Source organism: Engraulis encrasicolus, chromosome 4 (genome assembly GCF_034702125.1).
Source record: "Engraulis encrasicolus isolate BLACKSEA-1 chromosome 4, IST_EnEncr_1.0, whole genome shotgun sequence".
Classification (NCBI taxonomy): domain Eukaryota; kingdom Metazoa; phylum Chordata; class Actinopteri; order Clupeiformes; family Engraulidae; genus Engraulis; species Engraulis encrasicolus.
Genome location: NC_085860.1, coordinates 36934019 through 36949018, shown reverse-complemented (window position 1 = coordinate 36949018; position 15000 = coordinate 36934019). Strand labels below are relative to the sequence as shown.

The following is a 15000-nucleotide window of genomic DNA, read 5'->3' as shown; positions in this document are numbered from 1 at the left end:
TTTCTCAGCAGGTTTTGTCCACCTCAGCCAACTGTTTTTTTTTTTCTTTCTTTTTTTCTCGCACCTATTCTCCTCCCCTCCTCCGCTCGGCCTCACCTATAAATAGAGGCAAGGTTTTTTTATGCGACTGTGTGCATATTTTTGAAGTCACTCTCTCTAGTCCTGTAGCTCTTGTTTGCGTCTGCGTCGGCTTGTGCAGTACAGACGAATGAAGTGAGTGATGATGATGATGAAAACCGTTGAAAACAGGGAGGTGTTTGCTCTCTTTCAAGAAAGTCTCATTGTTGTGTGTGTGTGTGTGTGTGTGTGTGTGTGTGTGTGTGTGTGTGTGTGTGTGTGTTTGTGTGTGTGTGTGTGTGTGTGTGTGTGTGTGTGTGTGTGTGTGTGTGTGTGTGTGTGTGTGTGTGTGTGTGTGTGTGTGTGTGTGTGTGTGTGTGTGTGTGTGTGTGTGACTTAAATCCTAAAGGAAATGTCAGGAAGGAAGTGTTGAATGTGCAGCCGAAAGCCTTACAGAGGTCTGTTGTTCGGACTGCTGAGCGGTTTCCTTTTAAAAGAAAATGCTTCCTGAATAGGAAGGTGGATGTCATGATGCACAATAATAAAGCACATTTGTTACCCAGGGACAGATGAGCTCTCTTCTCTATTGTGTTTTGTTGTGCAAGTTGTTTTTCCCCCCTTCCTCAGCTACATGCTCCGTTGAACATGAACGCCATAGCAACCCATTTGTTGTAAATGAAGCAAACAGTCAATTCACAAAGCTGACACGCATAAGCAATTTGTTTAAAAATACCCTAACCGGGTTTTGGAGCGAGATAAAACACAAAGAGAAAAACCCAGACATAATCAAGCTCATACCCAGAGTTCATCATCCGGCATATTTGTATACCAGGCCTTAGAACTAGTGGGAAATCAGATGATGTAACTTCACAGTTTTAACTGACACAGTCAGCCAGGGCCTGGTAGTGCTGTGTGTCTAACAGCAGCTTCCCTTCAACTCTGCCAGTAAAGCAGCGTGAAAGGTGAAGCAGCGGAGGGGAAAAGCTGTTGTCGACCTTGTTTATGCTTCACGAGGACACCAGTTCAGTCCTCTGTCACCAGCATGGACACACTGTTATGACAGTGGCAGAAATACTGTACATACAGTGACGTTCAGAGAAACGCAGTCCACAGAAATACTGTACATACAGTGCAGTTAACATTGCAAGTAACCAGGGCTCTAAATAATAATAACAAAAAAATCATCACCAGCCAAAATGGGTAGTATATGCTAAGCTTATTAGTCAAACACACACTCTCTAATGGATCAAAGTGGCTAGTTAGTTGGTCTTTTCTACCAGCCAAACTGAAATTTCACTAGCATTTGGCTGGTTGGCTGGTGTTAATTTAGAGCCCTGCAAGTAACATTCATCACAGTTAAGTTACACAGCCTATATCACGAGTGCAGATTCTCTCTTAAAAGGAAACAATTTCCAGCTACATGGCTAGACACACCAAAAACGTCCAATGTGCCTTCTAGAGGCTTTTAAAGGAAATGGCCCATCCCTGGAGATGTGAACGTAAGACGACCCCCCACCCCCAAATTAATGAGTAACAACATGTTTGCCAATGACGACTTGCATGACTCCTCCACTTTACCAGTTGCTGCTCCCGTCACCACTGCCGCCGCCACTGCTGCTGCTGCTGCTGCTGCTGCCGCCCGGCTGACACATCCTTGGTCCCGTCTCCCATCGCTGGCCAGAGGAAGCGCAAGAGGAAGGAGGAAGAGAGAGGGAGAAGGGGGGCTGCTGGCACAGCTCTTGGGGTCCTTGACCGACACCATGAGGCAATGAGGGGGGAAAACCCACACTGCCCTGACCCAGGATGGAGCTCAAAGTCTGGGTGGACGGCATCCAGCGCGTCGTCTGCGGTGTCACGGAGGCTACAACTTGCCAGGAGGTGGTCATTGCTCTGGCCCAAGCTATAGGTAATGTAATGCTGAGAGAGAGCCCAAACGGTAGTTTCTGTGTGTTTTTGTGGTCTATGGCATTGGCTTTATCTCAACCAAAAATGGCAGTCTGCATTTAAAAAAAAATGCAGTGTTATTCCAACACTTAGAGGGTACTCTGAGATTAGGACCAAATACACTCTAGAAGATGTTAATTCACTCAGAGTGTTGAAAAAAAACACTGTGTTGTTTTACTGTGTGAAAGTATTTGTCTGCTCTGTGACTGATTTGTACTTTTCTTTACGTACTGCATGGGCATTGGTCATTAATGCTGTGGGTGATGTTGTCTTACAGACTTTTTTATTTTTATTTTAACAAAATGGGATGAGTGTATGCTTTTGAAAGTGATTTTATGTGAATGACATTAAGTGAAAAATCACCATGGCTTTGGTCAGTGTTTTAGGCCAGATTCTACTGTTGCCGTATCAAAAGTTATAGCCTTTTAAACACATAAAACTTTCCTACAACATAAGCAGCATTATTAATTCTGGTACTTGATTCAGTTACCGTTTAGATAATGTTTTGGCGAAGCAAGGCAGCCCTCTGAGCCATATTCCAAATGCGAGACCGTAATAGTAGTGGAAAGCTATCATCATCATCATCTTCGTCATCATCATCCGCAGCGTCTGCGGTCGTCTATAAGATCAGGGGGAAAGTTGAGCTCAACTGAAACTGTGGTTCTGGCCCAAATACGATTATGTGCCCCCCTCTCCCACTCAAAGTAAGAGAAACAGAGCCGCGAGCTCCAGCTGAGATGGAAAATCTGAGTCATCCCCTAACTCTAACTCTAACTCAGGAAGGCGGTCTCGCTGAGACACCCCGTTGCTATTTCAAAAGTCCACACTTACTCACACGTCTTAATGGGAAAGTTTGTTTGAAAAAAATGTTGCCTTTTTAAGTCCTTCAGTTTTAGAGGACAAGAAAACTTCAGCCAAGAACATGAGGGTTTTAAAATAACACCTATTTTAGCAGTAGATGTACTCACAGTCTTTGACTCACAAAATTATTTCCTGTTCCTTTGATCTTCCCTGATCTTCAGATATCATAATTACAGTCGAATTGCATTTTAACAACAACCAGACCCAAATGAGTCATTGAAGGCATTGAAGTCATTGAATTGCTGATATGACAGATAACAGATTATTTTGTTATTTAATTACCGTTTATCTATTATGTTGTGTTCTGTTGTGTCTATTCTATTCTATTCTATTCTATTCTATTCTATTCTATTCTATTCTTTGAATTATCTGTGTAGGGATATGAGGGGAAAGCCCAAAAGCCTAACCGGTGCATCCTCTCCACAGGGCGCACGGGAAGGTACACGCTGATTGAGAAATGGCGGGACACAGAGCGCTTCCTGGCCCCTCACGAGAGCCCCGTGGCCTCGCTGAACACCTGGGGCCAGTACGCCGGGGACGTGCAGCTCATCCTGCACAGGACGGGGCCCTCCCTAGCCGAGCGGCCCCCCTCGGAGGGCCCGTGCTCCAGGCTGCCCGAGCGAGGCCCCCACCGGCAGAGCCTGCCGCCCATGGCCAAGTTCAGGCCGCAGGGCAGCCTCTCGCTGCGCCGCCGGGAACCTCGCCGCAAGTCGCTCACCTTCGGAGGTGCCCCGCGGGGACTGAGGGACATCCTAAGTGGCACAGCTGGTGGTGGTGGTGGTGGTAGCGGCCGGCTGCCAGGTGGTGGCCCTGTGAGCGACGGCGGGGAGCTAAAGCAGCACCACCGCCGGGCCTACGGGCTGAGCAACGGACACTTCCCCCCGTCCGGCACGCTGCATCTGTCGGGGAGCCGCGCTGACGACCTGGCCCAGTTGGTGCGCCTGCAGGCGGAGAAGATGAGCTTCCTCCGCAGCCGCATGGAGGCCTATGACATGGAGCTCCGGACTTGGGCCCAGAGAGACCAGTGCAACAGCATCGTCGTTGGAGGAGGTGGCGGTGGTGCGGGCAGTGGCGGCGGCAGTGGTGGCTGTAGCGACCCTGCGGTCCTGGCGGCGAGGTCGGAGGAGATCTCTAGGCTGGAGAAGCGCCTGCGCAGGAGCGAGGCGGAGATGGAGGAGGAGGAGTTCTGGGCGAGCGAGCTGGAGATCGAGCGGGAGAGTGAGCGGCAGCTGGAGGAGAGGCTACAGGAGATGAGGGGCCGCGTGGAGAATTGCGACGGCGAGCTGAGGCAGAGGGTGAGCCGGCTGCAGAGCGTGGAGGCCGGCCTGGAGGCCGAGAGGCTGCACAAGGAGCAGAAGGAGATGCAGAAGGTAATGGGGACTGGAGACTGCGTTATATTACCGTAATGGGCTCGAAATTAACACCAGCCAACCGGCAAAATGCTGGTGAAATTTCAGTTTGGCTGATAGAAAAGTCCAACTCTCTTCAGACCACACGACACAGTTCCAGTGATCCATATCCTTGATTTAGATTTTGTCAAGCATGTGTGGTGAATTTTTTTTTTAAAGTGTATCACCTGGCTAGTCATGGTTTGACATGGGACTGACATGGTTTGGGGATGCATGAATGCCGTCAACATTGGAAATCTGAATTACACCTAAAATAAACATGCATGTCAACATGCACTGTGACTACTGAAGCAGATCATGATACTCTCTCCATAGGATTTCATTCAAATCTCACACCAATCTATTATAGCCAAATTGTAAAAGTTCAATGTAAAGAAAGGTTGAAACGCAAACCGATGACTTCCCTTTTAATCCCTTTTAATTTCCAGACGTTACGGGCCAACAAGGGCCAACAACCCTTCTCAGACCCTCTCTACAGGATTTTAATCTAAGGCGTACTCACTTTTGTTACATGTTGTAAAACGTTAATGGCTGTATTTAGATTTTTTTGTGAGTGAACAACAAATTTAAACAGATATATATTTTTAACAGGTCACTACTAATCATTGTGCCGAAGTGAAATTTCTTTAATCTTGTCCTATGAATAGGTATACTCACAACTCTGCAAAAAATGTGAGGGGTGTACTCACTTGTGTGATGTACTTATATGTGTTCTGCCTTGGCCAGGTGAGTGAGGAGGAGCTGAGAGCACGTCTGCAGCGCATGTCTCTGGAGCTGAAGGCGCAGACGCAGCACTCGACCCAGCTGGAGAGCAGCTGCAGGGCTGTGGAGCGCTCCATAGGACAGTGTAGCAAGAGGCTGCAGGTGAGGAACACACACACACACACACACACACACACACACACACACACACACACACACACACACACACACACACACACACACACACACACGGTCGCACACACTCATTGAAAATAAATCCCAAACTCATCCTTGTATACTTCTCTTAACATTTTGCCACACACATTTGCTTTACATGTAATTCTACGCACACAGAAACATTCACATACCCAGAATTAAATACAAACACATTCTTGCAAACCTCCACACATACTAGGTATACATTGCCACACACATACCCACTTCACACAATACTGAGCAAACACTCATTCCTGCACATTTCCACACACATACAAGGCACACTTTGCCACTCTTCCCGCAATTTGCAACTCTTCACGCAAACACTAAAAATCATGCAACACACCTTTGCACAATTCCACACATACATACACAGATTGCCACTCATACTCACCTCCAACGCTCCCCCCCCAACCCCCCCCACACACACACACACCGCCCGCCCACCTTATCACACGCAGTCACAGACACAGACACACAGACACACACACAACCACGTCATGCAAAAAGGCCTTCACACACTAGCCTTGGATAGTCATAAAATCTTGTTTGGACAATTCCAGGGATGGGACTATATCTTATCATATGCCCTACACCAGACGTGGGCAAACTCAGGCCCGCTCAGCCATTTCATGCGGCCCTCAGAGCCTTTCCAAGAAAAAAAATGCAAATTCATATGGTCATTCATTCTTATATTGGCTACCTAAAACAAGGGTCTTGGAAACCTAAGATTACTAAGTCTACATCTGGATACAATCAGTAGGAAGGGTATAACTGACAATGGTTAATTATGTTGGCGTACACCATTTTTTATTATTGGCACGGGCAAGTTGCCTACTACATCCAGCCCTTTGGTCAACTTTCTAAACCCAATGCGGCCCTTGGCCCAAAATAATTGCCCACCCCTGCCCTACACATTCCACTCGCCTTGAAAATCAACTCAACAAGATGTAAATGTGTCGCAGCCACTGAAACATAGATGGTAAGATTCACCAGGAACCGAAGAGAACATGCCTATTTTTGTGCTGGACATGTATCAGCCACTTCCATATCTTCCCAGGGGTCCGTTTCTCAAAACCGTAGTTGTTAGCCAGTTAGCAACTTCAGTTGTTCCCAATGGGTAATTGCATTGCAAACAACAAAGTAGCTAATGTAGTTAGCAACTATGGTTTCGAGAAATGCACCCCAGTATTTGGCTGGGAACTGCTGTGAGTTTCCATCCGTGACTCACACATACACAGCCGTGCACATTCATGCATATTCATACAAACACAACACAGGAAATCACACAGATTCACAAACATGTGAACATACACACTCAAGCCAATTAACACTCAAATGTGCACGCACACACATACACAGGAACATACAGTACATTCACTCTTTCTCTCTTCGTGTTTTCAGGCCGACCAGAACGGTGCTGATGCCTGTTCCCGCACCAGTTACGTTCTGAATTAAACGCCTGAACCTCCCGCGTTCATACTGGGCTCTGAACTTCTCCGTATGTGGCAATTTCTTACCCAGATGAACCTGCTGATGTCCAGGTTGTCATCACAGTTTGCAGACAAAAGCCAAGTATTTTTCAGTTCAAATTGTGAACCAACTTTTGCGGCGGACGGTTCAAGATTTGGTGCGGGAATGGGCAACAGCATGGTTCTGTCAGTCTGAACGCAATGCGCCTTCTGTCTCTCTTTTTCTGCATCACACACACACACACACAGGCACACACACACACACACACACACACACACACACACACACACACACACACACACACACACACACACACACACACACACACACACACACACACACACACACACACACACACACACACACACACACACACACACACACACACACACACTTCACTACTCCAAATAAAAAAAAACTCAAGGACAATCAAGGAGGGGGAAGTTGAAGGAGAAGAGATGGCGAATGATGAATCATGTTAAACTCCATTAAACCTCATTCATTACTCCGCCCCCCACCCACTCAGCCCAGATGTACAGTAGGAACTACAGCCATAAGCTGCCTCCTATAACTCCATCACTCCCTTCCCTCCCCTGCATGCACAAGCAGGACAAGCAGCAGGAGCTGGAACAGCTGACCAAGGAGCTGAGGCAGGTCAACCTGCAGCAGTTCATCCAGCAGACCGGCACCAAGGTCACGGTGCTGCCCGTGGAGCCCAGCGAGGAGGAGGAGGGAGGCCTGGCTACCGAGAGCACAGGTACACCCCCTACCACCACCACTAGCAGCAGCACCAGCCCCACCACTTCCACCAGCACCACCACAGCAGAATTCACTGAAGCCTTCACTGAGTCTTTCCACACATACATGTTATATTACACTTAGCACTACATTACATTGCATTGCATTTGGCAGACGATGTTTAACCAAAGCAGCTTACAATCGAGGACTTGCCAGATGCTTTTAGAATAGAGTAGAGTACAGTACAATAACTGCACTGATCCCGAAGGAAATTAAGTTGTCCAGCAGCATACAATGCATCTTACACTTATTTAGTCATTGGGAATTGGTTGGAGTCCCTGGAGCAATGTTGGGTTAGGTGTCTAATTCAAGGGCACATCAACCATGGATGAGGCTGTAGTTGACTGTCCCTAGTGCAGGAGACTGTCCCTATGCCTCTGACTGGTGAAAGTCCAGCTTTGTAACCAAGCCCAGCTTTATACCAAGCCCAGCTTTGTAACCATTAAGCCACAGCTGCCCATAGTACACTTACACATACGTACACAGTAATGTTTTTGGCCACTAAAGAGTAGGACCAATCCAAAGTGTATTACATCTGTCTCTTTAAAGGTACACTGTGTAGGATGGTGGCCAGAGTAGGTATTGCAACTATGCTGCTCATTGAAACTGTGCTGTCTATTGTCAAATGTGATCTTTTCACGAATATTTACTAAGTAATAAACTAATATTTACTTGTATAACCAAAGTAGAGTAAGTTTTGCAGCTAAAAATGTCTTTTCCTGGAAATTTAAATTATGGCACGTTGTACCTAGTGTTGAATTGACCATAGAAAATGTACTATTGTACTATATGTGGAATAGTATGGATGGATCCCTCAGTATGGATCTCTCACGTGTGCTGTGCACACTATGGCTGTAAAGCTTCCATGACATTATGATTTGATATCGATTTCTTAAGGTATCGGTTAGATTATTTCCGATACTTGAGAATGCCCCACAATACGATACTATTCTTTTTTTTTAAGTATTTTTAGGGGCTTTTTGGCCTTTATTATTATAGGATAGTATGAGAGGAGACAGGAAACCATTGGGAGAGAGAGATGGGGCAGGGTCGGGAAATGAGTCCCTGTGGGCATGCAAGCCCAAATGTGGGGGGCTTAGAATACGATACTATTCTATTTGATTTTTTTCCAATTACTTTTCCACGTCTTTTATGTTATGGAGCTAGGGCACTGGGCAGGGGCCAGCAATTCAATTCTTTTCAATACTCAATGCCCAACGATACGGTACTATTCGATTCGATTGTCAGCCGTAGGATCGATGCATCGATACATATCGATTATTATCTACACCCCAAGTACACACACAATCAACCATGTGGATATTATGCATACAAGCTAAGCTCGGACCACTTGCTGAGAGTATCTGCAGTGGCTTATGTAACCAAATTTATTTACACAAACAGGATGTGTGTCCTGGTGAGAATTGACCAATCAAATTGTGTAACACTTAAATTTACTGCAAACACAAGGCATTGTGTTGAGTCCAGTCCCTGGGGTCTGCATGCAAACCCCCGTCATTTGGCGGTGTCTTTGTCAAGCCTCTTTGTTATTGTAGCTGGATATATTTGCTGACACAGTGTGCGAGCTGAGGACAGTCATGGAGTCATCTCAGGACACAAGTGTGAGACAGAATGATCGATTTCTGTGACCATATGTTCTTGTACTACGTATAAAGGCTTAAAAGCTAGTATCCGTAGAGTAGACTAGAGTATCCGTCAAGGTTACTTGTGTACACAAAGTGGGCCATGTAATTCTGAAGAGATATCGAAGCAAGGTACAGCTAAAGCACAGCCCACAGCCCACATTGACTGCTCTGACTCACACAAGCGCACACACGACGACACACACCTACAGGAAGTCTGCTCAATCTGTGCTTGTTTGTGGCGGCGTCGGTTCATATCAAGAGAGCCATTCTTCTCTGCCAAAACCTCCCGCTGTCCCTCTGCTGAGAGAGTTAGCTCTCCCGCCAAAGCACCGCACGTGTCCCGCCTCCTCCCGTGTCACTTCTGGTCTCTCCGGCAACGGCTGCCAGGAAACGGTCACTCGCCTCCCCGGTCCTCAGCTGAGACACAGAGCACTTGCTCTGATTGACTTGAAGAGACATGAAAGAGGGATGAGGGCAGATTAAATAAAGATATATAGAAGCAGAGAGAGAGAGAGGGAAAGAGAGAGGGAGACGGTGAGAGACAGAGAGAGAGAGAAAGAGAGAGAGAGACTCAACTGACATGAAAGAAGGAGGCCTGTTCAAAGTCAGAGAAGATCTAGCTCCGGAGATTACTATATTGAATTTTTCCTCATGTTTTTTTGCGTGTGTGTGCTCACTGTGCTATAAACAGCCGTTAGTTTCCTACCAAATAAAATAAAGCCGGTTGGCCATGGGGATATAGGCTGTGTTTGGTTTGTTTCCTGAAACATAGAAGTCATAGGCCTAACTGCCCCCAGTATAAACCCAAACACTGTCATTAAGTCAGGAAGCGTCTCTGGTGTTTCTGATCCCTGGCTTCTAATGGGCTGGCAGGAAATGTGTTTTATATCAGGTGATGTCATTGTTGTTCAAGCGACGTACCACCAGCAGCTGTGCCTTTGCTCTCAGCTGACACCCAGTGGTTAAACATGGATCTGTACCTACCTGCAATTAAAAAATATAGAAAACGAAACTAAACTACCAAAAGAAACTATTTACTGTTTATAATCTGACTATAGAGTAGTGAGAGCAATTTTTTTTTAGATTAACTTTGGGATGCAACATTACTAACAAATGATGTTTGAGAACTATTTGTGACCAAGTTAAATGTGTGTATTGTTCTCAATCATATAGTTTGAACATTCAAGTTTGTATCATTACACTGCTAAACCAGTTAGCCTTTTATTATGAATTGAAGGTATGAAGTCCTCCCCTAACTTCCAAATTTACCTGTCTGGTTCACTACATCAATTTGTGTGTCAAGTCCTGCAGATTCCAATATCATCCTGTTGGACTATGAAATGTCCCTTCACAATGCACGATACATCATTAAACCTGTCTTTCTCCGTTTGTCCTTAGACTTTGCTGCCTTGTCTGGATCCCTGAAGCGGCCTGGCGTGGCCAACCCCATGCCAGGGCATCTGCGGGTCCTCCAGAGTGGTCTGAGGTCGGCCTTAAATCCAGAGGGTATCTACGTCTAACTCTCCCCTCCATGACAAAGGGCGTCTACGCTCAACTCTCCCCTCCATGACAAAGGATGTCTACAAGCTCTCCATGACAAAGGACATCTACGTGTAACTGTCCTCTCCATGACAAAGGACATCTATGAGTAACTGTCCTCTCTATGGTAGAAGACAGCTACAAGTAACTGTCCTCTCCATGACAAAGGACATCTACAAGTAACTGTCCTCTCCATGACAAAGGACATCTATGAGTAAATGTCCTCTCAATGACAACATCCATCGCTGCAACACCACAAGCAACTCCAACCTCCCAGTTCTCTGAAGGTGATGTTAAAAAAACTCAATGCCCAGCCTTTTGAAATCTTAATGTTTCAGATGTTCACTCACTGCATGCAGTGAGTGGAGAGTCTGGTATGGAGAAGGACATCTCACTACTACCCTGTAAATCATGCTATTTTGTTCCGCTGTACTATTTACGTTTTCTTCATGGACTGACTATAGCATATTGTTCGGCTCCACCACAGCTGGAGGTGACTGAGCGCATACAGTGCTAACACTGGGGGGTTTCTTTGTTACCAGATGCTTTCTAAACAAACCAGAAGCTTTTTCTTGACAAACCACTCTCTTCTCAGCCGTTCATACTGAGACTTTCAAAGTACATGTGCAATTGACTATTTCAGAACATAGGGTAGAATTACTTCAGTAATGTTTTTATTAAAAATATATATAATATACATATAATGTAGATCAACAAAGAAGAGTTCCGATGATGTTCTTTTGATGCAGACCAAATAATGTTGTAGAGGGAGGAGGTAAGACTTTGCGAGGAGAAACTACCCTCTCATTTACCCTCAGAAGTGTTTGACGGTGTAAATGTGATGTTCTTCTGTGTATAGATTTCCTTCTAATAACAAATTCATGCCAAAGACAGAAAAGTGTTACTGTTTCTATCTGTGAGCCATACCAGAGTATTCCATGAACTATGGTTAAGTGATAAACCTGGATAAGTTAACCTGCATGAAGTGGTAAATCTACAAATAGACAAACCCACAGGGGTCATTTTGTTTAGAAAATAAAGATTCCAGGCTCTTGTATTAGATGATTTACCGCTACCTCAACCTGGATTACTACTTAAAGGGCAACTCCTGCCAATTTCAATGTGCTGTTGTTTTGCTCACACTACCCTTGACTTGTCAGTACCCGGTGACGCCGCATTTTTTGGCTCAGCCCTTTCCGAGATAAGAGCTATTCTAACGATACCTTTTGGGGAAATATTTGGAGTAGGCCTATGCTCATTTTTAAAAAAAATGTAAACAAAAGTTGCCCCATTAGAATAGCTCATATCTCAGAGAGGGCTGGGCCAAAAACTGGGTACTGACAAGCCAAGGGTAGCGTGAGCAATACAACAGCACATTGAAATTGGCAGGAGTTGCCCTTTAACCAGGTTCTTGGAATACTCTGACTGCATAGTTGCAGTTTATCAGCGATAAAGAATGTGTTTGGTTAGCTCTGTGTTCAATTCTACATATTGTCACGGTTGTTATAATCAGCCTGAAACAAAAAAAAGCCCATTCAGTGCCTTATATGCTATTGTAACCAGTGTTGCTCAGAAATATTATTGAGATTACTGAAGAATGTACAGCTGGAGGGCTGTGTTTTATGTCTGTTATTAATTTGGGAAACAAGGTAAGATTCCTAACCACTGCAGTATTAACGCCACCAGGTCAGAAATCAGTAAGTCCGATATGAAAATGTGTTCCTTAATGCAGGATCTGTTTTATATAGCTGTAACAATTCAATGTGTCATGTGTTTTGTGACAGTGATGTCACTGCTGTGCCTATTGAATCATGCAAGTATAGAAAAAGTGCAACAGTTGTGTTATTGAGCGATGCATTTGATGTGTGTCTGCCATTCACTTGGATGGTCCTCCAGACTGCTGTATACTGTGCAGATGTGCTTGCCTAGAATGGACTTGGCAGACTTAAGCACTTCAGTCAAAAAAAAATGTCCTTTCCATGTTACGCCCTCTTACCACTAATTGTTTCTCAGTTCGGACGGTCCAGACCTTCTGTATGAATAAAATTAGTATGAGGGTATGGCATCAGTGATCTATCTAGTGGTATTCTGTTCACTGCAACATGTCTCTGATCTGGGGAGGAGTTTGGCTGAGTTGATTTTCACCTCGGCAGCATGTCAGCACGTCATCTGTTGAGTCAGTGCTGCTAGACAATCCAAGTTTTGGAGAAGGTCAAATCAGTCCATAGCTCTTTTAAAGGTCAGTGAGCTCTGTTCAGAGTTGTATAAAGTAGAAGTACTCTAACAAATGTGATTACAGCACTAGTGGTATGGTATTAAATTGTTTCAACCTTGTACAGTAATATCATACTACCAGTGTTTTAATTACATCTGTAAGTGTACTTCTACTTCTACTTCATACAACTCTGCCGCTGTTGGTACACATTCACACACACAACTTCTTCAAGTGATATTGTATGCATAGCAATGTTTAATTAGGTGTATATGGGTTACACCATCAATGTATTATACAGTTTGTCATCTTTTTTGAGTCATGTATGTATGTTGTAATTTTTGCCAAAGCAACCCATGACTGCATGGTTAATCCATTTTGTGCATTTCCTTTGTATATTTTATGTACATCGCCATTGCGAGTCAAAATAATGTAGATTTTTTCAAGCTGCATTTCATAAAGTTAAGCTTACATTGCCTTAAAGACTCTTTGGTTTCACTGGAAAATACTGTATCTATTGGTGTAACATTGAGATGTACTTTCTATGTTTAATTACCTGTTACCTGCTTTTTTAACTGATTTAGTTACAGTTAAAATAAAGTAATTTGATTATTAATCAAAACCAGCAACTCTAGAAATGTTCAAAAATATGTTGCCTGTAAACACAAACCTAATCGTTTTCATAAAATATGTAATATGATAGCACCAACTAACACCATAATATATAGTACACCATATGGGTCAGCTGCACTATGGTATTCATGACATTTGGCACACAAAGTATAAACATAATTCTGAACCATTTAATAGGTCCCAAAACACCTAATGTAGTATAACCTGTAAGATTTGTACACCATTCCCACGAAGTGCAATGCACTGAAGAAACCTCCAGCGCTCCCAGTAAGTAATTTCCTCCCATCCTCAGGACAACGCAGGGACCATCTCAGTTACATTGTACAGTCCGTCATAGCAGAGAATATGAGGCTGGATGCAGCTGAGGAGTGGAGCATGGGGGGCCCCGGCCAGACAGTAGGCCTCGTCCACCTCCAGGCCCCAGTCCCGGGCCGTCAGCAGGGCGCTGGCCATCTCGTTCCTGGTGCCTAGGACAGTCATCAGCGCTACACGCAGGGGGCTGTCTTCTCTGTCGAAACACTTCCTCATCTCTGCGATCGCCGAGGCAAACTCTGTCATGGAGGCCTGTATAGGCAGACACAAAGCATAGGACAGATTGGGGTCATCTCATCGATTCACAAGATTCCCTAGAATCTTCCCAGATGAGCCATTTCGATGTGCCCAATATTTCACAGACAGGTAGGCCTACCCTTTGATGCCACCTGAAAGAATACCAAGTTTTAGCATCCGACCTCTAACGGTGTTGAAATGAGACCCTCCAAAGTTTGGGAGGCCAGCCCACTTGTCAAACCAAGGAATGGTATAAAATTTTTACCAGCAGCACCTCCAGCTTTAGTTTGAAGACACAACTAGAGACAACCAGATACAGCCTTCAAATGGCCATGTCCCCTCAGTATGACCCTGGCCATCAGATACTGTTACTTACAAATACCATAGCTTGACTATGTATGGATATATTAAACCTTAAAGACCTTTAGGTGTATAGATTGGTCTCAATCGGAACAAAGGATGCTCATCATTTTGCTCAGGAATAGCCTCCAGGTTTTGTTTTTTTTTTAGTATTTTTTGGGGCTTTTTGGCCTTTATTATTACAGGACAGTATGAGAGTAGACGGGAAACGATTGGGAGAGAGATGGGGCAGGGGCAGGGGCAGGAAATGATCCCGTCCGGACTCGAACCGAGGTCCCCGTGGGCATGCAAACCCAAAATATCACGGCTACTGTCCTTGTTCAGATATAAAGGACACAACCCTTAGGTGCACAATACACTGGCTGTGTTGCATGTGCAATAATGGCTGTAGAATATGGAGTACATGTTCTGTAATGGCTAGGGTAAAGGGGTCCATATGTCCTAAATGAAGAGGAAAAAATGCACATAAGGAGTCACATGGTAGCCTCTTCATGCAGACGGACCTATTCACTCTTTGCACTACATCACCACTATACATCATAACAACACTGATATAACATTACCAACATCCCTGACTATCAGACTTTACATTACAATATTG

General features: G+C 44.8%; 2 protein-coding genes across 3 annotated transcripts in view; one reads left to right on the top strand and one right to left on the bottom strand.

Moving 5' to 3' along the window:
* LOC134447725 (ras association domain-containing protein 8) overlaps positions 1–12820 on the top strand; it is a 22985-nt gene extending 10165 nt beyond the window's left edge. The window contains exons 2-6 of the mRNA XM_063197339.1: positions 1639–1963; positions 3289–4232; positions 4998–5135; positions 7272–7419; positions 10505–12820. Of these exons, the coding sequence (XP_063053409.1) occupies positions 1861–1963; positions 3289–4232; positions 4998–5135; positions 7272–7419; positions 10505–10626 (1455 nt within the window). The 5' untranslated portion in view covers positions 1639–1860 and the 3' untranslated portion in view covers positions 10627–12820. The remainder of the gene's footprint in view (positions 1–1638; positions 1964–3288; positions 4233–4997; positions 5136–7271; positions 7420–10504) is intronic.
* Positions 12821–13083: 263 nt separating this feature from the next.
* The window catches only part of LOC134447726 (cytosolic 5'-nucleotidase 1A), a 3729-nt gene continuing 1812 nt past the window's right edge, over positions 13084–15000 (bottom strand). For both annotated transcript variants that reach the window (XM_063197340.1, XM_063197341.1), the window contains exon 7: positions 13084–14054. In XM_063197340.1, the coding sequence (XP_063053410.1) occupies positions 13779–14054 (276 nt within the window). In that variant the 3' untranslated portion in view covers positions 13084–13778. The remainder of the gene's footprint in view (positions 14055–15000) is intronic.